Genomic DNA, 25,937 nt, shown 5'->3' with positions numbered 1-25,937 from the left:
TAGAAACATTATCTGGGAACCATAATGTGTCAAATGTCTTACTGGATCATTATTGTTCTCTGCTCCAAAAAAAGCCAGAATGTGTTACCATATAAATCCTCTTGTCCTCCAATAGAGGAACAAAAATGTCAGCAGCGTTTCAACTGCATCTGTCCCTCTAACAAAACTAGTTAATTAACTTGTGCTTTGTAGGTGCGTAACCCAAGCTGACACAGATTTTGATCAACGCTACTTTGCCCAACCCGTCCAGCAGTAAATAATTTTATCTTTGTTGTCTACAATGTAAAAAAATTGAATTGAAGGGTTGAAATATTACACTTGACAGAGGGTGTCACTTTGTGTCTTTATTCAGGAAATAGGGTATGAAAGGAGGTATATTCTCATTAAAGCGCAATGTTTAATCAAATTAAAGGATAAGATAATGTTTATTTTTTATTAAATGTTTGTGTTTGGACTGTATTTGTGTCCAAAGCTCCTATCAAAAGCAAGACACCAACTAAGAGGTAAACGCTCTGACAACAACCTGGCATGGCAACGGCAAATACCTGATTTAGTCTTCTTAATTTGCAACATTGTATCCTATTTACCTTTTGTGGACTAATATCTGAAAATAAATGAATAAGCCATCAAATGAAACAGTGTAGTATATTAGTCCTCAAAGGGCAAATGAAAAGACATTAATTTTCCTTTACTGTATAAGCCTTTATTTGTAAAAAGTCTGTTGTTTGAATGATAACCCTTTTTATACCACATACTTGAACACTTTGTATTTGTAAAAAACACATTTTGTTCAAACACCTAGAAAAGCTGATTGACACTATAACATTAATTTGCACTGACAAAAAAATACAACTTCATACTACACAAATGTTGATTCCATGAGTACTGATACTCCAAATGAAATCATACACCTTATTAAACAACTGAATCAAATAAGCGCCCAATGTGAACAAAACTATTACAGTACAAAAACCAAATGCATTTTTCTTCCAGTGCCAGATAAAAATTAATTTCCTTCTTATGATAAAACAACAACAGTAAGTATAACAATCCATAACGAATGCAACAAATACAATAAATCAGAAGTGAACACAAAAAATGAACCCAATCATTTACTAATTCATTTTGAAAAAAAACGGACTGTTGGTCTTGTGGGTTTCTTTCTTCTCGTTGCCATTTTTTTATAAAGTGTTGGAAAATCTTTCTTACTCACTGGTCAAAGATGAGTTAGTCTCCCTTGTATTATTTTCAAGGAGGGAGGTAAACTGATGTGTCACTGGGAATCAGGACAGCTTCTTGCTGGCATCATCATACAGTAATCAACAACAGACCATAACTAGAGGCAACTTATTGAAGAGAATACACAGGGAACACTCACTCAGTGTGCAATCACATGGCTTACGTTCAGATGCTACTGATGAGCATCCTTTACATCCTTTGTAGTTGAAGGGCAATTGATGTTAATGCTTATGCTGAACCTTATAAATCTACAGCATGCACTTGGTGCATGTATTCCAATTTGTGTGATTTACAGTAAATACACTGTATAGAGATGCATATTCATGATTGACACGAATCACTCCATGTAAATTCTACACGTTTACATTTTTCTTCCAGTCTTACAAACAGTTTGATCACAAGATTTGAAAAGCTGGCTGTAAAACAAGTGCAATTTGAGCATGTAAACACTGGATCTTTCTTTTCCTGGCTGTGAAGATGAATCGGATGGCGTGGAGTAGAAATAAATTAAAATAAACCTTTCAAAACTCAGGTCATGCAAAACAAAACCTACAAGGTACATACAAAATAATGAATGCACCAGCAAAAGCTCTTCCAACATGGAGGAGTCTGTCAGCCACGTTCTGGTGCTTGGTGGATGAAATTTTCTTGTATGTTTGTGGTCCACTCATTTAGCCTCAGTGGTATTCATAACTCCTCATGCACATCTTTTATTGGGGAGTGGTGTAATCCCAGATGAAAAGGCCTAACATGAAGACGGGTCAACAAAAAAAGACGTAATTCATTACTTTTTACCATTTTTGATCCCGGCTTGTAAAACTGATGAGAAGTTTTATCACACAACATTATCTGGCTACTTCAACAGAAACCAAGGGGCATTTGTGGAACATTTTTAACTAGTTGCATTAATCTGGGGGACAACGTCCCATGGATTGCCTCACATACTGTAGGTAAAGATAATTTACCTCCACGGGAACAAACTTCTGTTCTTAGCAATTGAGCAGCTGCACTGGGGCAATTGACTAAGTGCCTTGCTCATGGGCACATACGACTGTCTTATTGAGGAACAGGACAGAGCACACCACTCGCCTTCTTAAGGCTATCCTGCTCCTCTAGCCTCTATAAGCCAGCTAGCCGATCACGCCCTTAATATTGTTATCGATTGTTTGTTAACGGCTGAGGCAAACGCTGCAGGTATACCGCTCTGCAATCTGCCACAAATCCTAGATTCTATTTTGTAAATGGGAAAAGCCCAATGAGAGAATTTCATTCAAGATGGCACCATCCGATTTGCTGACAGAGAACCAAGGCTTACTGTAATTTCCAGTAGTTTCCAGCAGCATTAGCGTTAGCCTTGTTCTTGAGGGACTAGGTGAACCAATATAAGCTCAGAGCCGCCAGAAACTCCTTCCCTGTGAGAGGACTTTGCATTGATTTCTCCATTATTTTGTTGACACCATGTATTTCTTGTGTTTCATTTTTTAGGTTTTGTTTGCAGAAGTATGCCAATGCTAGAGAAGCTGTCCATGCCATTAGCAGTGAGGCTAGCTGGTATTACGAACTGCCATGTTTTTGTTCATGCATTAAGAACTATTAAGTGAAAGATATCATATTTACAGTACAATTCACATGTAATTACACATATACACTAGAGGCAAGAAAATTCACATTGAAATCAGTTCAACACTTTTTTTTCTCCTCCTTTGCTCCTTGAACATATGTGTCAAAAGAAATCCTTCTTCTCTCTTGTATAAGCTAGTATCCTAACGTAAAAGCATATGACAGAAAATCCTCACAGCTTTTAGGGTGAATGTGCTGATTTCGTGTTCGGTGAAATGAGTGGTGAGTATATTTTGCATGCATGCAAAGGGCTGTGTAGTTTCTCCACTATGTGGGTATGGAGTGCACTAAAGATATGCATCAGCTATATTAAGAAAAACAAATTGTATATTCATTTCTGGGGATAAACCAACCTGAATGAGATTTTTATACTCTACGTGTTAGTTTGCGTTACAAAATGTAAGAGCAAGCACATAGTTGATGGATTGGCTTCTTTCAATGTTCGATTGTTTTGTTTTAAATAACACTTACGGTTCCCTCTAAGCCCCGTATTTCTATAAATATATGGTTTTTGTGCACTGGAACAAAACTGTACGGCCCATGGCTTCACACCCCGACTCTGCTCTTTGTAAAGATCCATCACATTGCCTCATTACAGTTAGTCAAGCTGTTACTGTGCAGTCCTGGACGAAAACAAATTTGTTAAAGGGTGTTATTAGAATGAACTTGCATTCATTATCCACTAGCTATTAGCGGCTTCCTTTGTTTGTTATTTTAAAGAACAAGATTGCCTGAAAGTTTGAATGTACACCCAGGCAATCACCACCTCAAAAGAGGCTGAATGCCACCTGGGCCTGAGATTTAGAATTTCAGATTCCAAACGGTAGTGTAACATAAACCGTGGGAACACAATAAAGATCTGCTCTTTTGCACATTACAAAACCCAATTTGCCCGAAGAGAATTATATCTTGTATTGAGTTTGCATATCTCTATCTTTCACACAAAGCTCTGTTTACAGATTTTGGGGAAAACTACTGCATATGTGGAGGAAAGAAAGCAGTATGAGGCCTTTTGTGGCTTCAGAAAGAGCTGTGTGAAGTCTGCTAAACAAGTGATGTCACTTGAGTCCGCGTGTAGAGTTTGAAAGAAGTGAGTTTAACAGACCACTTCTCAGCTGTGCATGAGCCTAGCGCCTCAAGGCTACATACGGGGCTACTAGCGTGACACACGCGCTTTAACAAATGATGCTACCGTGTTCAAGATTTGTTGCATTTCAATCTTGACTCCCAACATTTTGAAGAACTCTGAATTTGTGCACAAAGGCCACCATTTCAGCCGCTACTCTTACCCGCCACCATCTCAATATAATAGAATAGAAGCTACTTTTTTTGTTCGTTGTGGCACTCGTGGACATATTTTCAGCTTGGTCATAAAAAACAACAAATAGTCTTTTTTCACATTCAAGACTTTTCACTATGTTTTGGTCATGAAATCCTTTGGACCTCACAGTTGACTGAGAGACAAATGACAGATTGTTCAGCTGCAGACAAAAACATAACACTCACTTCAGTATGTCCTTCTGTTACTCTCATTTAATTTGACTATAATGTTATTATATTTCTATGGATAACCTTTTTTTAAGGGGATTCTTTTCTCTTGCTTTAGCTTCAACACTATTATGGCTATGCAATGAATTTAAACAAAAATAAGTACTAAACTAATTTTTTTTGGTGACATATGGATTACTCAGGAGCCCCTCTCTTTTCTCTTTGTGTTTCCAAGGGCCCACTCTGCTCTGTGTATTCTAATGAATCACTGTGAGACCCAATGGTAGATTTGGTTGTTTAGAGCCTGCTGCTCCCAGCAGAGTCTGTTTGTGCCGGAAGTGAAAATGACACAAGACGCTGATCTCCACTACAGCTGAAGCTAAACAGGCACGGGAGGATTTGTTCAAATGTGTTTCCTCCCCTTTTAATGTCTACCGTCCATCTGCCTCAGTTGTCTAATGGTCTGAATTATTCCCAAGTTCATTAACTTTCATTCCAACCAAAAAACATACATCCGTCTAATGTCCCCCCAAAAATTCAATATCCTATAATACTCCCTCTTCCCCCTCTCCTTCCAACTTGAGCATTGGAGATGTTGTGTAAATTTCTGTGTTTGAAAGCAAAACCAAACAGTAATGCAGATGGTTTATAGGCCAGATTTTCTGCCAAGAATCGTGCATCATTCCCGATTATGCGTATGTTTCTGATCGTCTGGGTTAAGCGTGATGGCAGTGATCGAGTTAAAGTTGTGAAATGTTGTATCCTTCCGCCCGGGCTGCCCATTAACATCACAATCAAATAATCTTGCCTTTACAAACTGCGACTCCACCACAAATGCTCAACTAACAAACAAATAAATACTGAATACTGAATGACAACTGGTCAAACCGCGGGCTGATATGTTGACTCTTTTGAATATAAATACATGACCTCACAATTTTGCTGTGGAATAATCTCAAACAAGTCACAGAAGCACTCCTCCCGTTTCCGTTCAGCAAACACAAAGCGGAATATGACGTCAATGAACGCTGCGTCTAAATAGCGTGAGAATCCATCAATAGGAGGAAATAAACATTACAAGTATACTTTCATGAAAATATTCAATGATAAAATGTATAGAGTATGTTTTTTTTTCACACAATCAAAATGAGAAATGCATACTTCTGACTCTTTTATCTCATAATGCCCCTAGCTCTAGAACACGTTCCCATACTCTCTGAAATCACAGTATTTTTCAAGACAAAATCATATCTACAATAATCAGCACTTGTTTTTAACCATAATGAAAAATACCCTCATCCCACCCTACCCCCCTCCCCCCACCACCAAGGACATGTTTTCTAAAAATAACGTGAGAAGAGAAAGGAACACAAGTTTGCGTTGACACTGGGCGGGAATGCTGCGGTTCAAACATCCCATCCACGCGAGCCTCTAGTGGAGCCCATCAGGCCAGCGCGCTGGTGTCTGATAAAGAGAACGATACCACTGCAAAAAACCCAAGGTACGACACATAATCCAAACAAGGTTGCTGTACAGTAGTAGAACCGGATGTTCTCCGTGCATGTTGTCCAAGGGCGATGGGTGGGGGTCGTGGGTCGGGGGATGGGGTTTCGGTGAGGGCGGCTGCGGGTGTCAAGGGTCTCCCTCAGCTGATGCCTGAACAGACGAGCCACCGCTGATTTCTCATGAGCTGCAGTAGAGGAATTTTTTGATCACAATAAGTATCACTAAAAAGTCAATGGGACTCTGAGACATCTTTTTTTTTTCTCTCTCAGGAGCTTCAACTTCCACTTTTAGCAAAAATATCATGCAGTCTTTAGTTCCGAAACCCCCAGGTGGGATTTTGTGTTTGTTTGTTGTTTGTTTCTTTGTTTCTTTCAGGAGGAAAAAAAAACTCAAAAGCATTGAAAGTCTTCTCCCACAATTCTTCTTAAACATTCAAGTCATCCTATTAATACTTTGTACAGCAGAAAGGTCCTTCAGATTTGACAGGTGTATATATAAATATAATATATATAAATATGCATATACATATGTTCAACTTGTATATGTTTATACATATTTTGGAACTGTATCAAAGCCAAATTAATGTGCTCTCAAAATATGGCCCATGATTCCTAGTGGGATGCACATCAATTCACATAGTACAACCAGTAGATTAGGTTGAAAAATCCAAAGGTGATAGGGAAAATGACCCTGGACCACTTGTCAATGGTGCTAACATCTGACAGGTTTGGGATTTTCAACTTGAGCTTGGAGGAGCGTCGTCGTAGCCGACAGTTGGCCCGGCTCCGCATGGCGCTGCGGTCCAGCGAGTGGTGGCTGAAGCCATCGCGGGGAGCCATGGGCTTCCTGAATTGGACCCCGGAGCTGTCGAAGGACATGACGGAATTCCGAGAGTCACTGACGCTGCTTCCCACGTCAGAAGGCATCACTTCGTTGTTCATCTCCAGTGTGGTGAGGAGGATGTTTCCATAAGCATCCACCTGCGAGGAGACGGGGAAGACACTAAGAGTCAAGAAGGGCTGGAATGTCAAGCAGTAGCCCCAAATTCCCCTATATCATGAATGTCAAGCCCTCCCTCCCCTCCCAGAAACTGTCTGTAATGCAACGTGATTTCTTCCATGACACACAAATAGTTAATAAAGAGCTTCTACATACAGATATCTATAACTGACTTTTCACAAAAAAAAGTGACACAAGTAATTGGAATAGCCTTAATCAACTGACTTTACTGTGAGTGCTGGCCTACAGCTCATATGATTTCTAAATAATAATGTACCCCAACTTTTCTTTGTTCCTCGAGATACAGATTTCTTCGCTGTGTAAATGACCTGAAGGTGTTGGTTTGATACGGCGCGGAAATGGAGTCCTTGCAATGTGAAAGAAAAATGAAGAGAACATTAAAACGGCTATAGAGTTCTGGCAAACAAGCACATTTTTTGTCAGAATTACACAATGCATTAGACATAAAGTGAACAATCAACACATTTGAGTTAGTATAGCATTTAATACTTCACACACAAAAAAAAACTGGGAAGGGGGCTTCATTCAGTCTGACCAACGCCGCATTCGCTGCAACCAAAACTGCCCACATTTTAATATAGATTTTGCAGTTCAGTTTGAAAATACACGTTGAAACATAAGGGAGCAGAGTGAGAATGAAGGAAGCCTGCAGCATAAACATAGACAACAACCTAAATAAGAAATGAGAATGTTTTACACCACTGTTTGGCTAGATGATCCGCTATCTCAATGAAAAGGGCTGTGCTCCATAAAAAGCATTCAGTGCTCGGGGTCGAAGCAATGGATGATGGTTGGTGAATATACTTTTTTGCGTCCTGCGGTGGCATCAGTGTACTTTTGGAAGATGAGTTACTTGCTGGATAAAAAGAGTATGGCCAGAAGTGTTATGGGGAGAACATTGGCTGTCTCGTACTTAAGCCCTGACTGACACGCAGAGTAAAGAGAGGTAGCAGATGAAGATGCGAACCTGTTCCCTCAGGCGCTTCTCTTCGTATCTTGTGCGCTCGTTGTTGGTTTTGTTCAGCCTCTCATTGATTTTCTTCTGTTGCGCAGGGCCCCGGCCAAAGAACACGTAATTTACAAAGGCATATTCGAGCAGGGCCAGGAACACAAACACAAAACAGCCCATGAGGTAGACGTCGATGGCTTTCACATACGGAATCTTTGGGAGAGTCTCCCTAAGGTGGGTGTTAATTGTAGTCATGGTAAGCACCGTTGTCACACCTGAGCACAACAGCACACACAGAAACAAAGAATTAGCCGTCACACACAGAAGATGTTGATAAGAGATGGAATAAGTGTTCACATCATTACTCACAATTAGTCCTCTCAAATACTACGCGACAAACAGGACATCCCATTGAAACGTTAGTGTGTCAGCAATTGTGGTCTTGAATGCAGTCGATGGTTTAATTTACCGGTGTGTGTAAACAATGCACATTACAATGACTGCAGTGTTGCTAGCTGGGTTGTAACACAGACAATTGTCTACTTTGATAATACAGCGGTGGTGACTTTTTCTTACCCAGGGCCACACGAGCTGCAGAGGCATCATAATTGATCCAAAAGGAGACCCAGGAGAGGATGGTGATCAAGATGGAGGGCATGTATGTCTGCAGGATGAAATATCCAATGTTCCTCTTAATCCTGAAACTCAGCGAAAGCCTTGGATATGAACCTGTAAGGAGAAAGGATGGAGTGACAGTTTGGAAAGGGCAGGGAGTCAGAGTGAAAACACATCAGTGGGAAAAAAGGTGAATGCGGGTTGGGGGATGTTGATGCAACGTAAGAGTTTCAAAGTCTGCACAACGTGCAGGGTAGTCATTTCTCCATTTGTTCAGATAGAGCACTTAATTTCCCCAAAGCGATGGATTCCTTTCCAGGGACAGGTTCGATTCCAATTAAACATGGCAGAAAGTCGCAAACGGGGCAGATTTTTCTGCAACCCCCTATCTCAGCAGGCAGCTCCAGCATCCCTCTGAGAATTGTCACAGAGAGCTGCTCTGCTTTTCTTTTACACTTTCTCTGTCCTCTAAACATTACCAAAGCGGCATTTTAGAGGTCCATTAATGCATCGCTCGCCTTTTGGACTTACAAGGGGGGAAACTCATTCCATTGTATTTTACAGCTAAATATCTGCTGGTTGTGCCAAGACATGAATTAGTCTTTTGACTGCACTTTAATTCAAACAACCACAACATACAGCTATATTTACATCATGGCAGGAGCTCTGTACTTCAGCTATACCAGAAATTGACAGGCTTAGAAACAATACAAATTGCACTAAATATAGTTAAATTTGATTGTAGGTATTCTATCTACAGATGTATTTCCAATATGTCACCAGAGAGACACTTCAGATAAGCATGATGGTTTATATCTTAAAGGCTGTATGCTATGGGGGGAATACACAATGATGAATGACCTCATCATCTCCATGTTCCTGTAAATCTTTGAATGAATCAATACCATAGCAAATATACTTCATCACACCAGAGACATGGCTCAGATCACCCAAGTACATCCAAGATTAATGGTGGTGACCAATGTTTAAACGTTACATTAAATTCAAACATGAGAATTCAACTTGAATATAAGACTATTCTCTTCATCAAGAGGAAAACTGATTATCTAGAAATGCATCATTTTTGTTAGTTTTCTTGCGTCTTTTACACGGTTGAACTCGTCTAAAATCAGTGAGTCGTCGCTATACAGTCATTCAGAGATCAAACATAATCAAAAGCATATTGTGCTGAATTTTAAATTCTGGTATTCTTGCTCAAAGGTCGAAGAGGTCGAAGAGGTAATCAGATTCTTTACTTTTATTTTATATATTATATGCTTAAAATATTACTATATCATATTGCTAAGAATATACAATCAGCTTAGCTTAGTTAAACATAACGAGGAAAACCATAGGCCTGCTTCTGTCTGAAAGGGAAAATAAATCTGCCAACCTAAAGCTCCCACTGAAGTAAAAGTGCAACAGACAAAAACATTGAAATATTCTGAGAAAAGCACCACAAAGTTGTCTTTAAGTAACAACAACTCTACATCCCATGTGTGTCTAACAGGAGCAATGAGGATATAATCTAAATATTGTAGGTGTCACAAGCTAAGGATTGGTTGATTTTGTTTTTGTTCTTAGTCAGTGAACATTTTGTAAATTTGTGGAAATGGCCACCAACAATCTGCTGGAGCAAAAAGGAAATTGTTTTGTAAATATAATCATATTCCCCACAGTGACAATGATGCATGTACTGATGCCCCCACTTACAGAAATCACAGTGGTGACGCAATCCAGATGTGATTATTTAAGAATAGAAAAAACCCCGGTGTGCAGTGCAGTTAAGAAGCATTTTTAAAATCAGCCTTACCTGTGGCGAACTTCACCTCCCTGGACACTAAACGGACGTCTACAATGGAAAACTGAGGTAACTCCAGCTTGTCGACGCCGGTCACTGCTCTGTCTTCTCCTTGCCAGAAAAACACGATGTCATCCGTGGTATATCCATCTGTTTCAAGGTCGGGGCAAATTATGGGCAAGAGAAGAGAGGGGACAAGAACACGTGTGGTGTTTAAGCGTGGTGAAAAAATGGCCATTAAAGATAACCATGTTTCTATTTAAAGTCTGTTGCAAGAGTAGGGATAGTGAGTGGAGGGTCAGAGCTAAGCAACGTAGCAGCATATTCAGTCCTGGGGCCTGTTTCAGAAAGGAGGTTAAGTGAAAACTCTGAGTATGTTAACCCTGAAATGAGGGAAACTCTGAGTTTTCTGTTTCAGAATGGGAGGTATGTTAAACCTGAGAAAGCAGAGTAAGTCAAGCCTGTTTCAGAAAGAGAGGTAACTTATACTCAGAGTCAGTTACCATGGCAACTTACTCTGTGAACCTAACCTGGTCGGGAGCAGGTTTTCTTCGGGAAACCCAGAGTTTATTTCGTCTCCTCCCCTTTTTTAAAGAGGAAGTGGTATTTAATCACCTCATTCATTCTTTCGGTATTCATTCATTGCGCACATTTCAGTCACGCAGAGCGCATCAAATCAAGTGAATGAAATGGCATGTCCTTTTATGGACGATCCTGTAATTGCCATAATTAGAGGGGAGCAACACCCTGCCCTACAAATACAAGACCCAGAGGAAGACCCCATCAACCCGGCAGATTTCCAGGAGGGAAGGGTAGTCCGGGATATGATATGCCGAAATGTCTTCACAGATTAATACACATTATATCCACCACCACAACCAACCAACCACAAAATAAAATAAAAATGAATAAACACAAAATCACAGCAATTTATATGGTGTTCTTTATTTCCTAAATTGAATTATGTTTTTATATTTCATTTTCAGCTGCTGCCATGTTCTTTTAATGCCTGCAGGATTGCACCTACATGAAAATTAAAATTAGGTTGAATAACACACTGTTCTTCCAGTTTCACTTCTGATATTATAACAGTTGGGCAAGTCACTTATATTACTAACTACAACTGGCTTCTTCAACAGTGTAATTAGATTAATGTAATAATGACTATCTCTAGAAAGTATTGGTCTACTTATTACTAATTACTTTCTAAATCCCATATCAACCTCAACCACTTGAACAATACAAGGAGAGACAAGAAACTGCACTTTTAATGCTTTCAAATAAACATTATACAATTGCATGAATTATTCTTGAAAAAATATATCTTTTTAAATTTGATGTTAAATCCACTATTGTTTTATACATAATTGCTTTATAGTTTATGCAGCATTTAATGCAATTACATCAGATTTTACTTTAAATTACGGAATTAAATTACAGTTTTTAGATTACATAGAAATTAATTACACACAACACTGTATAACAGTAATTCAAATGTAAACTTACGCATTGACTCGAGCAGCTATTTTCATAAGCACATCCAGTTCTGCTGGTGAAAAATATGAAGACCTCTTTTTGTCTGGCGCTATTGCCATGGTGACTCGTAATATCTGCGCTCCATTGATAATGGCTTTTTATAGTTGTGGTGCACGCGCTTAACTCAGAGTAGGTCAACTCAGAGTTGATTGAACTAACTCATTTCAGCTGTTCTGTAACCGAAAACTCAGAGTTTCCCATCTCAGGGTAAGTCAACTCAGAGTTCAAGTTTTAACTCAGAGTTGGTTGAACCTCCTTATTGAAACAGGCCCCTGGTGTCTTGACTTTTGGAGACTATTGTGATAATATGATAATATGATGATAATAACTTGGCAACAATAATATCAACAACTCTTTCAACAGGAACAGGACTCGGAATGATAACATATGATAACATATGCTTCTCTAAAATTTGCTAGTGATCATCTTGAAATGGATCAATGGGTGAAATATTGTCCTTTTTTAAATTTACATTTGGAGCATTGCGTCTTGAGCCCCCAGGTGTGACCGGCTGACAGCCAGCCGATTGAATCATCGCTTCCAATCGGCCAGACACCAATCATAGCCCACTCTCACTTGGAGGTTCGTTTAAATTTCTTTATACTGAAACGTTCTACACCAGTGCTGTTACAGGCCGTACTGCTGGAAAAGCTTTGCCTCCACCACTGCAGCCTCCACCCTTTGGAGTTCAGAGTTTATCTTTAAAATGGTAGAAATGGTATTCAAAGTTTACTTTGAGCTCATTCCTGTAAACCTGGGGGATTTCTTTTACCCGTTCCCCGTTTTGGCTTAGTAGTTTCTAGGCTAATCCGGGGAGGACTCTAAGAGCGAAGCCACAAGCTGCAAGTATAACTGTATTTCCATTTGTTGCAATACATGGATAAAAAGCTACAGGCAACATATGCGTGACATATTTTAAAATCTTTGTCGTGGGTCAATAACACAACCGCTTTCTGGGGGCAAAACTCAGAGTGAGATTTAGCGATGTTCAGAACTTCCATCGAGATTAAAGTGTTGAATCATCATTGCCAATATTATTAGTATCCCCCTGTATTTAACTGATTGCTCACTGAATTGTAGTTGAAAAAATCTAATAATTATCAAATTTACAAAGAAATGGCATTCAATTTCTCAAAAGGACAACTGCACTGATACTGATACTGATACTGATTCATACTATGTGGCCCATGGACTATGGGCCACATAGTATGGGCCACATAGGCCCAAAATTATACTTGTATCCGCAATACAAATTTAGCCATCAAAGGACATGTCAAACTATTAATAGAGCCTGTTTTTTAAAATTTGGAAGTCGCCAGATTTTGGTAGGATATGACTATCATTCACTTTAGTGAGACATCTAAATATTAATCAGACCCCCACCCTATGCAGATTTCTCAAGACTCTAATTAGAGTACGTTTTTGTGACACATCAAAACGAAAATATTTTCCCCTCTAAAAGTAATTAATCATCTTTTTTTTAAGTGGAATGTCATTGCTCTACTGTTCAGACTCCTATGGAGCTTTTTATCAATGCACGTTTTAACTGGTGCATGAATATTTATTAACACATGTCACCTGGCATGGCCGTTACACTCATTCTCAACTCCCAGCACAAAAAGTGACCACAGCAGAAGATTTATGTCAATAGGCCAGTAGGCATTCACTGCAGAGTCATTTCTCAGTCCGGTAGTGTTGGTACATTTCAATTCTACTACCTCACATCCAGACCTGGATGGCATTAACGTCACCAAAGGACCAGAATTCATTAACATTAAATCTCCCTCCAAGGTTATGGGGTAAGGAAATGTGACATTGTTTGTGAAATTGAAACAACTGCCTGCTTAATCAAAGTGAGGGCTGTGTGCATGACTCCCACTAGCGCCGCTTCTTCTATGAACATAAATAGATATTCTTGCAATTTTTTAATTCCTGGCATATCCATATTTCATTGCCGCCTAATGTCCCGAGGGTAAACACTCTGCAGTTTTATCTTGAATAACAAGCACCACTAATCTGTTGTATGGAGCAAGTGGGCTGATTGATGGAGTGGTCGATGAAAATGATCAAGCAAATACAATTTTTAATTACACCGCTAGCACCTTTTTCTCCTGGATATTGATTTATCCAAATCAAAACAGACATGATATGTACATTGAATATTGTGTGATATTGTGTAAGATCTGCAATTTTGTCAAGAGTGAAGGTATTATTATTCTAATCTTAAAGGAAACCACCTATTTCCCACATACATGCCAGTTTATTAGCCACGGGGCATACTACGGAAAAGTGATGGGTCATAAGATTTTTAAAAATTATCCACAGGCCAACCAGGACTTCCTGAATAACTGAATTAAAATGATGTAGGAAGAACTTGAGAATTATTTTGAGACTTTACTAAATCGAGTTTGATAAGAAGATTGAATACGACTGAATCTGTATGGAAAAAATAAACATAAAGCCAGAAGATGGTTAGCTCAGCCTAGCTTAGCTTGAAGCATGGAAACAGCTGACTTAACTTCCTTCAAGAGGCTCCCAAAATAAGGAAAATAGTACATTACAATTTAATGGAAGTTACTATTATTATGGCAAATATCTACATACTGATCACTTCCTAATAAATCATTTTTGATTAGTCAGATGCTAAATGAGACAATAACCTCGTTATGGACGTTGACCATGACGTTGATATAATATATGTTAGGAGCCATATTGAGGATGAAGTAAGATCCCAAAAATGAATGTTAGCAGTTTGCCCGCTACACTCAAATATTCAGTTGTGGGCCGGTCCATCTGTCACATGGATGAAATACTAATCAATGCACCATTAGGAAGCACCGTGATTTCATCACTAGTTTTTCATCGCGGTCATCAACTCCAAAGGTCACTCATTTGACAAATGATACCAAATATTTCACAAATGACACCTCTTAATGATTTTGTAAAATGTACTTACCATGACCAACTCAAGGAATTAAGTGTAACTTTTTAAACAATTTTATGATTACCAAACAGCATTGTTTAAGTCTTAGTTTTGAGAGACAATGTCAAATCAAACTCACAGCTTTCAATCTCCAGAGTGCAGTTCTGCTCATCTAGAGGGTACCTCCTCAAGTCCATCATGCAAGCAGCAGTGGTGGTTATTCTAAGAAAAACAGATACAGAACAGAGACTTGGGTGTTATCGTAATGACATAGATTAATAGAAAAAGGATTTAAGACTTGACTTTAAGACTAACATGTTGAACATCGTGATGAACCACCAGTCTGTCCACCACTGGGTCAAGCGGCATTTTCATACAAATTAATTTGTAGCTTTTTGTTTTACAACGTGAAACCATCTTACAGGTAGCTTTTAAACCCATATTATCGGAGGACATTTGTCAACATCAGACTGGCAAATGTGCTTTGTGTGTCAAAATGCATGTATCACATGCATGGTTCAGGGTGATGGTGTAAAGGACCATGCCGCAACCCATTGCTCTCTTTTATTAAAACGGAGAGTTGTTTTTTTCTCAGTACTTTTCCTCATGTTCAAGGTTCTTTTAATGTTATTTATCTTTTTACGTTACTGTGAGCAGTCTTGAGAAACATATCCTTTTAAATGGATCACTCGCTGCTCGGCATCTGCAATTTTGTCGATGCACTTTATTTATTGCCGGTTCCAGGATGGAAATTTCTGCCAGGTAGCTTTAGAAAATATGTATGCATCGCAGTTTGTTAATATCAATAAACCCTGCAGCCCAAGAAAAAACTGCTTTGGCTACAAATTACACATGTAGGGGTCTTTGGCATTTAACTGAAATATTTACCGGTGCAGCACATTTTAGTAATTACATTTCTGATGTTCATACCAGCTGCTATGTGTTCATCGTACTAGCTTTCATTCGCTTACTGGCCTCCTGTGTAAATGAAATAGAAAAATGAATTTCCAGCTCATCGTCTTGGTGTTAGAAGCCACCAGCTCGTTCCCCTGTGAAAGTACTGGTGGCTTCTGACACAGCGTATAATGATAGTAAAATGAAGTTTTACCCTTTAAAGCATGTTTCGCATTTTCTATATATTATCAATCATGTTTAAATGAAAGGCTGCTACAGGCGGTGGCTTTACAGTAAAGCCGTGAGCAACTGTGCGCCACCATTAACTGTAACTTTAGAATTATCATTGCACTAGATAAAAAACTGTTTGCATTGAAAAATGTATTTCTTGAACACAGAGTTTGTAAATTGGTGGGTCGAACGGAGGTGCCGTCCGCGGGTTATGGTCTGCTTGGGCTGATTGGGCCGGATAAGCACACCAGCACGTGGAGCCTCTGGAGCTATTACGGCGGCTTGGCCCAAAAGGGCAACAGCAAATAACACAAAAACAAAAATGTTTTGCAGGTATCCACAATGACACTGAGCTGCATTCTGCTGCTCAAGCACTAAGCCGCTCAAACTGCAGTTTGTTTGTGTTGTGCTGCACCGCCCTGATGCCTCGCAGTGCTCCTCGGCTCCAAGTGTACAGCAGGGCGCCTCCCGGCACACGCTGTGAGGAGATAACCTCATGCCTGATTACATGGATAGGAAAGGTCACTGGGCAATCATGAGATTCTAGAAAAAAAAGTTGGATGGAAATAAAAACCACTGACTTTTTTGACTTTATGTGCGACAGTCAACAAGTCAGGACAGACTCTAGTAGGCTCAAGTTGGGACATCTCACAGCAGGGGCCTGAGTTTTGGATTAGTCAGCAGATGTTGCTCAGCAACTTGAAGTAACCAGAGACGATCACGCCTCTGATGTGCAATACTAGTGAAATACCAACTTTTCTAATATGATTTCAGTAGAAAAAAATAGGTTTACTTGTAGTGCGTACTGTAATCTAAAAAGCTAAAAGGGGAGTTCTACTCATTCCTACAGGCCACTCAGGCTTTTCAGACTATGTATAGTTTCCGCGTTACGTGACAACTAAGAGCAACCTGGAGGTGGATCCAAGAGGCTGAGCATACAGACGGGGAGGCTCTCAGATATATGAGCAATGGTTCTGACACCTACACAGTCTGCTCATGTATCCCTCTGTGTAAGGCAGCCTGCTTACCACATAAGATCATAGTACTACACCATGGTCTACTACACAGAGGTACACAAGATTGGATTGGATTGGAGAGAAATATGGCAAAAGCTTACATCAAAAAAAGCCCTCAATGCTCGGAGGACCATATGCACAACTAAACCCGGATTGACAGTCATTTATCAGGCTCTTGACTCATTTGCAAGTTTGAGGCTGGACACTTTCTACTGACACAGACTTCTTTTATTGACGTTTAGAATAATCTAGTTTTTCTGCACCATTCAGCAATCTTCAGGTCTGGCCCCTCCCCCCTCTTAACAAACAAATAAACCACCAACAGCCGTATATCTCAAGTATACAAAAGGGTGATTTTTAGCAAGCTTTACAAAAAGCATATTTGAATTTGGGGTGCCGGTGCACCATTGATTGTTTCAGTGGCACAATTAATGGAGACTGCAGAGACAGTTATTTTGGGCATATGTTCACTTGTGAAATACTAAATTATTGGTAATTCTGTCACCAAAAAATCAATTTTACAGCAGCAGAGCTTGTACTCAAAATGAATGCAAAATCAGTATAGGCCATTCAAGACAAATACACAGAGCTTGGATTAAATACCCTTTAAGCACTAGGAATCATGGTAAATAATGGTTAAAAAGAAAAGGAGGCAAATACCAGTATCAGCACATTTCCCAGTTTGTGGATAGGTGAGAGCGTAGCAGTAGGTCCAGCAGTGTGTGTAATGTGATTGTCCTCAGTTTAGATTCTACTGTGCACTAGTGTAGCAGCTTGGATGGACTCAAACAGGCGTCTTTACAAGAAAAGCATTTAAGTAAACTCTCAAGTGGCAAAACCCAAGAGGAACAGAAGTTATATGAATTTAAAAAAAAAGAAAACAAAATATATTGTTACAGCTACATCTATTATTTTGGGGGGGAAAATATCCACGCAACCCTTGGGCAAAGTTAAACATTTCCCAAAGCAGTTTAATTGGATGCTTACAGGAGGTCTGCAATTGTCCTGAAATCACCATGCCGTGTAGATTATGCACCGCTTCTAATGACTCCTGGAAAAAAATAGCCTTGAGTACAGATTGAATGGCCTGATGCCATCTGCCTTTTGGCAATACTGTGGATGCTGGTTACAGTGAAACTTTTGCATCAAATCTGTTTTTGTGTCAGAACCAATTCAGAGTTTCTGAATAGTGATTACTGCAATAATAATTCATTATTATGATCTACACCTTGTCGCTGCCATTTTCTTTTACTCACAGGACAAAAGCTTCCTCGCCTCCATCCAACTACTTTATTTTAATGACTTGTTGAGAAAAATGCCAATCCATTCTGAGCTTGAACAAAGCTCAGGACGCTGTTGTACTTTTAGCCCTCTCGGGGGAATCTAGCTGGGTCCCTCTGTGCGCATTTACTGTTGACTGTGTTGTCTAGTTTGTCGCAGTGATCTGGGACATTGAGGTGGTGAGTATTTTGAACCTTTTTTTAGCCTTTTTGGGACAAAGAGTCCTGAATTTAATGTGCCCCTCTTTATTCAAAATATTGTTTCGTTTTTTTTTTTCCTGAGTCACACATAGAACTTTTTGGACTATTAAATCTATAAATAAAACTTTAAAGTCTGTTTTTCCTGCCAAAAAAAGATGTGTCATAATTGAGACCAGAACACTCTGAGTGTTGATCTTGATTTTCTGGCGCAGTGACGGGTTTGGATGAGTTTGTCCGGGTCTTCAGCAATATCACTCATCATTTCCCTCCGTCAATGACAGCGAGTTCTCTGGACTAATATTCCAAGAAGCATTTTCTCCTGCTCTACATTTCTAAATACAGGTGACGCTATCGACCCGTTTTCTGAATGCTGTTTTGTCTGATTGTTTCCACCTGTGTCCAATCACCTGCACCTCCCTAGTGTATTTAAGCAGTGTGTGTCTCTTGTCACTGGTCGCGTCATTCTGTCAGGGATGCGTGGGAAGGCAGGACTCAAATGCAGACGTCAAAAGCAAAAAGACTTTAACAGTCATAAACTCCAACACAAAATGGCCAAGGGGCAAAAACGCATACAGGTACCAGGGAAATAAGGCAGGCAGGAAGTCGGAACATCCAGGACCATAGACAATGACGCGACAAGTGACAAGAGATGCACACTGCTTAAATACACTAGGGAGGTGCAGGTGATTGGACACAGGTGGAAACAATCAGACAATCACAGGGGATGACAGGACAAGGCAGGACGTGAAGTTACCCAGGGAGACAAGAAGCAGAAAACTACAAAATAAAACCAGACATGAACCCAAACCGTGACAGTTCTGCCCATGCAAAGATTTTGCTACGCTTGTGTGCTGGTAAATGAGCCAAGTATTACTGCTGTGTGATACAATACTGGTATATTGTAAATATATCTTTAGTGCTTTATCCAGCTACAAAAATATGTTTGTAATGTTTCTCTATTTTCTCTTTATAATCTGGGAATTGCAGCAGGTTCCAGTAGCTCAGGTTCAAATGGCAAAAGCATGTTAAAATGGAGAAAGTAAGACCAAACAGGACTGGGTACAGAGTGCACAGCGTTCTTACCTCAGTCCGTATAACACAGTGCCATCTGGGTGCAGTCGAATCATACGGTTCTTTACCGTCACACCGTGTAGAAAGGACTTCTTGTCATTAAGGAAGTAGGTGTCAGGGAGCCAAAGCTGGTCTGCTACACGGTTGTCCAGAGTCAGGTTTAGTTTCAGCTCATTGTAGGCCAAGCGCTTGTCCCGCCAGCTCTGCTGGAAATACATTGTGATGGTGTAGTCCTGAGGAGAAGAAAACACGTATGTGAAGTCACAGATAACTCAGCTTTACATAAGGTCATGAGCTAGGGGAATCATTTAGCAGAAAAAGCTGTCATGAAAAAGAAAACCTTTAATGTATGCTACACACGAGAGCACAAAGTGTGTACTAACAGACAAAATATAGTATCAAAATATTTATTTTGTCATGAGCGACGCAATGCTGTTTACATGCACGTACGGCGACTATTCTGTGACACACAACGTTTGGTGGCCACAACTATTTTGTGCTGACAGGCAGCTATTTACTTACTATTTGCCGACCCTCCGCTTCGCGTCACAAAAGAGTAACGCGAGTAACGAACTCATTTCAATTTCAGGAATTGTAACTGCGTTATATGCTCGTTACCGCTAAAAGTAGTGGAATTACAGTAATGCGTTACTTTGTAACGCGTTACTCCCAACACTGACTATAACACAAAAAGGAAATCTGCTTTACCATACGGAGTCAAGCGGAGTAAAACAAAGAACAAGACTAAATGACGTCACTCATAAATCGGCCATATTGATTTCTTCACAACTCCAAGATCGGTCAAAACATAATAATATGTGCTTTCCTGCAGAGGAGTGTTAGTAAAATATCAGTAGTTCAAGGCCGGGCCACCCTGGTCATTTTGTCAAACAATCACAGCTGGCAGTAGGTGCAGGTCGAAAGCCAGCATGTGATCATCACACAGAGAAGTTTGTGACCCACCATATTAACTTCTGAGATGGAGTCGATGCTCGCTATGTTGATGCTCATTCCCACGACGACAGGAGGACCTGAGGAAAACAAAGCAAAAACTGTCACCAAAAGTACAAGAAGGACAATATGCAAGGGCTGTACTTCCCATGTGTGTGCACCACGCTCAGTAAATTGATGGAGTAGTAATAATGACGATGGTGACGATGATGATCCCATGACAGATTTTACATTGTGGAAAATGGCTGCAACTCAGAAGAATGGATTTCATCCGGCCTGATTTCAGACTTTTTGTATTATTTGCACATGGTTAGTACATTGAGGAGTGAAGTGTACGTACAACAATGAGACCAGCTACTCTCAGCTTGTGCTTATGAAACACTCATCCATCCTAATTTCCAGGCTAGCAAGGAACCGGAAGAGCAGACTGTGTCTCATTCACATGATTACAGTACATGCTGTAGACATGTAGACAGCAATGCACGTGCTTACATGTGCGGGCAACGCTGAGCCCACTTCAGTATTCACACAATTTATGGTTTAAAAGGATTATCCATTCACAGTGCCCATGCGCCCACACTCACCGTAACCATGACTACGTGGCTTCAGTGTGATATGTATGATCACATGGATGAGATTATGTGCAACGCATTCAATGAGTGTGCTTGAAACATGCTTTGAATAATTACCATATTGAATAGTATTCCCTGACCTTTGATCTCTCCTTTGATCAATAAGATGGAGTTAATTAGTTGTGTTCTTAGATCTTTCCAGTTTAGGTTAAATCCAAACTTGGGAATATTAGCAACGCAAAACAACCAATCGTCTAAGCCTTTTTGACGTTGGGCTCGACAACCAGCATTGATGGGATTCTGTGGGAGCTCGCCGACAGCCAGATATTTGGGTCAAGATTTCCTCCTCTGTGGACCGGTCATTGTTTAGAGTTCTATTGGGAACTGCAAGCTCTGAAGGTCTTTGATTGTCGCTAAAATGTTGACAGGAAATAGGCAATTCGTTCCGATAATACATTTCTGCCCATGCATACCCCCTCTTTTGCCCACCATACAGACTGTTTAACTGTACGCCAGCAAATTCCGCTCAAAAGTAATTGGTCCATAATAATAATAACTACAAACTGAGTACACACACAGAAACCAGAACGTCTCCAATACCAAAATCTTGTCCCGTTGCTTACAGATCCTGCATTCACTTGCAAGATGTCTGTTGTTAGAGATAACACTTTCAACAACACTCGCTTTTATAACCACTGACAGAAACGTTGAAGAAGGTGAATGCAGAACTGCAGAGAGGACTGGAGTCTATTCTCAGTTACTTGTTTGGTTTTTCTTTCACGTGTTCTTTCCTTGGTACCTTTTCTCGCATGCAGCAAAAAAAGCAAAACACCGCGACACGGGAAGTGGACTTCGTGAGCGAATTAGATTCTATGGGTTTTGTCGTTACAGATGATTTGTGCTTTTGTGCATTTTTAGTCCTAATGTTATCTGTAACACTTAAACAAGCTCCGCTCGTGCCCAACTCTTCAAACCGTGTCAGCCTCATATTCCTTTAGAGATCAGGCCTCAAAATATGAAGTGCTGACACAGAAAACAGAAACAGCAGAAACATTGCAGTGATTGGTTTATGAGGCAGTGCTGAATCAGTATATTCAGATAATGTTTCATGGTATCACATTGGAAATTAAATTAGCATAAGTATCATAAACTACAGAGAAAAAAAGTTGTCCTTCATGTACATTTTTCATGTATCATCACAGTAAGAAAGTACAGAACCTTCTTTTACTCAAATGGAATTTAAACATTATGCTTGTGTGCATTTTTTCCCTTTGTTCCACGTAGACCTCTTCTCTCTTTGTTTGACTCTTCTCTCTTTGTTTGACTCGCTGCACAAATCGATAACAAAACCGATGACACTAATGATGGGAAATGAACAGTTTCCTTGCCATTCCCATTAAAAGCAGTGAGAATTTAGCCATTTGTTCTTGTTGGATTTGTCCATTTAGATCACTTGTTTTGACATTTATTCTCTTCTTTGAAACTTTGCAAGGTCTCATCCCCCACGGAGTCATAGCTGCACAAAGCGACATCCATGAGCTGAAGCAAGCGTTACGTGGGAGTCTGGATTTTCTTAATTTTTTTAGGTACAGACTTATGGACACTGATTCATAGAAGTTAGGGTGAGACATTTCTATTCTCAGTGGATGGATGTGCCACACACAGCTTGTCTTTTTACTTTTATAATATTGTCTTTGTTTGACCAGATCAGATCTAGAAGTTAGCCTTTATTCTTCTCAAAATATAACACTTTGAAATGCAAAAGGAATGGAAAAATAAATTCTTGACAGCACTGTAGGCAGCATGTGTCATGATGACATTTATGGGTTGCAGACTTGCACAGTTCAGACATCATACACATTTTTGATAATGTACAATGACAAAATAACCCTGAATAAAGAATATAAATGCATGAAAAGGAAAAAAACTTATTTTATTAGATATGGTTAAAAATACATTCCAATCAGAGCTGCTACTCTGCCCTTTACCCTCCATAACTGTAGTTTCATCTCTGTAGTTTTTTTCCCATATATTTGAGAATTCACTGGGCGTGAAGTGCACATATTTCGTTATACTTTATTTTAGTACATTTTAGTGTATCACTACACACCCCATGCAACGTCTTACTGGCCCAAAGGAAATATGGCTTAAACCAAGTTGTTTAACACAGAGTTGTCTGCATGCTCGGGCAGACTTACGCGCCCTCTTGCTGGGCACACTGCCAGGATTTATCCAGCTTCACACCACAGGGACCATTGAGTCTGCGTCTGCACCAGCACCATCCCAAAATAATTCATTCACAAAAGTGATGCGTGCCTCATGTTAAGCACTGTTTTCTTAAAAACCTAGAATCCAAACTCCCATGAATACACATTAACAGCCCTAACTAAACTTACTGCACACGTTTCAGTGCATGAATCCATTGGAGCTCTAAGTGGCTATTGTGGCGCAGCTTGCAAATAAAAGGGGATTGCCATACATGTGCTAAACACCACCTGGTTTTATAACATTGCTAATTGCTTGAAAAAAAAGTAGCAGCTGGGTTGCCGGGCAATTTATGCACACGTTAACAAGTTGACAGAGTAGTATTGGTGTTCTCCAGCGGGCCCAGCCAATCACGCAAGATAGCAATTTTGTTGTCAAGTTTACTGTAGAAAGCAATATGGGAACCAACCACTGTTCTTTGAAGGAATGATGTGTTCAGGCGGCCATACTAGCTGATTTCATTGGAGAAAATTGATCATATAATGTGTTCTCAATTATCTCAACTCCACTCTTGGTTAAAGTTTTAATAAACCTAAAAATGAGAACAACCTGATCACAATATAGTAATTAATTTCCAAGCTCTGCTGCAAACCGAGTTACTGTATGTAGTATCCTGTACTATCGTGTCCTCTCTACAGAGGTATTCGGGTCAGGAAATACTCCCCCGGGGGCCTGAGGGGGAGACGATCGAGACTGTACTCAACTGTGACATCACAGCGTTAGGAAGGCTTACAAGAGCCCCTGATGTAAAACTCTCAGGCCTTTCAACACTACTGGGTACATCATTGGAGTAGAGACATTCATTGGGTCTTTTCCCTCCATCACATGGTTAAAAACAAACACCACAAATAAATAAAAAACTACGATGGTATGGAAATGTACACACGGAAACATGTATTGTGATTCATCCAAAAGACTTAAACAGCCTGTGTTCCTTCTTGCAGATAGTGGTTAATTATGATTAATACTAAAATATTAACCAGCAAACCACTTCACCTAGAAACAAAAAGGCTTATCTCTCCTCCCTGTTATATTCTGTAATCCTATTTTCTTCCCCTCCATTCCACCCACCACGCTAAATGCCCTGAAGCTTTGTCATATTCCCTGACCCAACTTTTTTTTTTCAAAAAAAAAGAAGGGAAAATTAGGGCCATTTTCCATCGCACTTTGTGAAGGCAACCAGTAACAGTTTTCCCCAGAGACGTCAAAGTACATTTGTTCGCTGGATGAAAACAGAAAGCATCAAATCTCTCCCTCTCTTTCTTTCACTCTCTGCATATCTTTCGCGAAATGGAAGCAATCACAGCCACTTTTTAAACGCTTCCTTTACTTGTACTTCACTAGTCCAACAGTTACAAAGTTCATATCTTTGATTAAGAATATCTGCATTAAGTTTCAACCACTATTTCCAACATTGTCTAGAAAATGCTTGCTTTTTTTCGACCACTTTATATTTGGTTATTAAAAAAGAATATTAAGAATATTACTAACCCTGACTGATAGACAAAGTGATAACTACAGTAGCAATTTAGTCTGTCCTTTTGTCTGGATTTGACCTGAAAGATACAAGAGGAATTGAGTGAATGAGAACATACCAGTTCCAAGTAAACTATATTGTCTGGGAAAGGTAGTGGAAACTATTAACACGATGATATAGTAGTTATTCAAAAAATATATTGAATAAGTCAAGCCACTTCCAGTTCTATACCAATGTCGGGCAACAACAGAAACAGCATTCACCAAATGTCTGATGATGGGCTGGATGCGGATGTGAGTCCACTAAAACAAACAACACAATGAAACAGTGTGCACTGATCTCTAATTGTCGACCGGTTTTGCCAACGCTTGGCCCCCTGCAGAACTGGGCACTGCGATAGCGTTCAGACAATACCGATTTACTGAAATTTCAGCATATGAAAGGGACCCTGTAGGTTTTTTGATTTTTTGAAGGCGTGGCAGACGACGCACCGCAGGTCCTACCAGCCGGCACACGAGAATGCTCGCCTTGAGCACAAAGGGACGGCACAGGGTGAAAGCATTATTATCTGATATCTAATATATGCAGCAAAAGCACCAGTGCACCAATAAAAGAGGAGAACAGGGCATCTAATCTCGATAATGTCTTTAAACAATGAAGACATTCCAATCGCTGTGTCTTTCTTTCAGTTCATTGGTGGACAACTGACCCTGGCATCTACACAGATCTATTTAAATTCAGCATCTAATCATCTGTTAAAAGGTAAAGCAATCCGGCAATGTAAGCTTGCGCAACGCTCACCAATTAGCTGGTTCTATAGCTTGCTTGTTTAATTTGTTCAACAATTGAAATGCAATCCCACCAGAAAATCTACAGACATAAAGTGAAAGAAAACAGACAAATTCAAAGAATTTAAATATATGTGATGACGTAGTTTTTTCGTTTTGCTCCATCCTTGTTTTAAAAGTGTTACCATGGCAACTAACCATCTATTTAATTGGCCATCAGATTGCTGTATAAGTTGGGTATCAATCTATAATTTACGCAGAAAAAAAAGAAAATAATTACTTCGCGAGAACCCTCATCTTAAATTTGCTACGGCCATATATTCCAGACCGTTCATACAGTAAGGTGAGCATCAAGTCGGACATTTTATCCTCCGGCTTTCTCTATGGCAACAGATGTGACTTTTAATAAATAGAATAACCGAAGTCTGGGAGCAACACAATCAAATCATGAAGTAAATTCTATTCCTCTATAGAGCCGAGGGACCTGGAAAACC

At 39.8% G+C, this 25,937-nt stretch overlaps 1 protein-coding gene across 2 annotated transcripts in view; it reads right to left on the bottom strand.

Moving 5' to 3' along the window:
• Window positions 1-681: 681 nt before the first annotated feature.
• gabrb4 (gamma-aminobutyric acid type A receptor subunit beta4) overlaps window positions 682-25,937 on the bottom strand; it is a 52,523-nt gene continuing 27,267 nt past the window's right edge. The window contains exons 3-10 of one of the 2 annotated variants that reach the window (XM_040181319.2): window positions 20,354-20,421; window positions 19,403-19,623; window positions 14,837-14,919; window positions 10,251-10,388; window positions 8,399-8,551; window positions 7,841-8,097; window positions 7,130-7,219; window positions 682-6,833 (exon numbers count right to left, since the gene is read on the bottom strand). In XM_040181319.2, the coding sequence (XP_040037253.1) occupies window positions 6,480-6,833; window positions 7,130-7,219; window positions 7,841-8,097; window positions 8,399-8,551; window positions 10,251-10,388; window positions 14,837-14,919; window positions 19,403-19,623; window positions 20,354-20,421 (1,364 nt within the window). In that variant the 3' untranslated portion in view covers window positions 682-6,479. The remainder of the gene's footprint in view (window positions 6,834-7,129; window positions 7,220-7,840; window positions 8,098-8,398; window positions 8,552-10,250; window positions 10,389-14,836; window positions 14,920-19,402; window positions 19,624-20,353; window positions 20,422-25,937) is intronic. The other variant, XM_040181320.2, reaches the window with a different exon arrangement.

This window comes from Gasterosteus aculeatus, chromosome 7 (assembly GCF_964276395.1).
Source record: "Gasterosteus aculeatus chromosome 7, fGasAcu3.hap1.1, whole genome shotgun sequence".
NCBI lineage: Eukaryota > Metazoa > Chordata > Actinopteri > Perciformes > Gasterosteidae > Gasterosteus > Gasterosteus aculeatus.
This window is presented reverse-complemented; position numbering and strand designations above follow the sequence as displayed.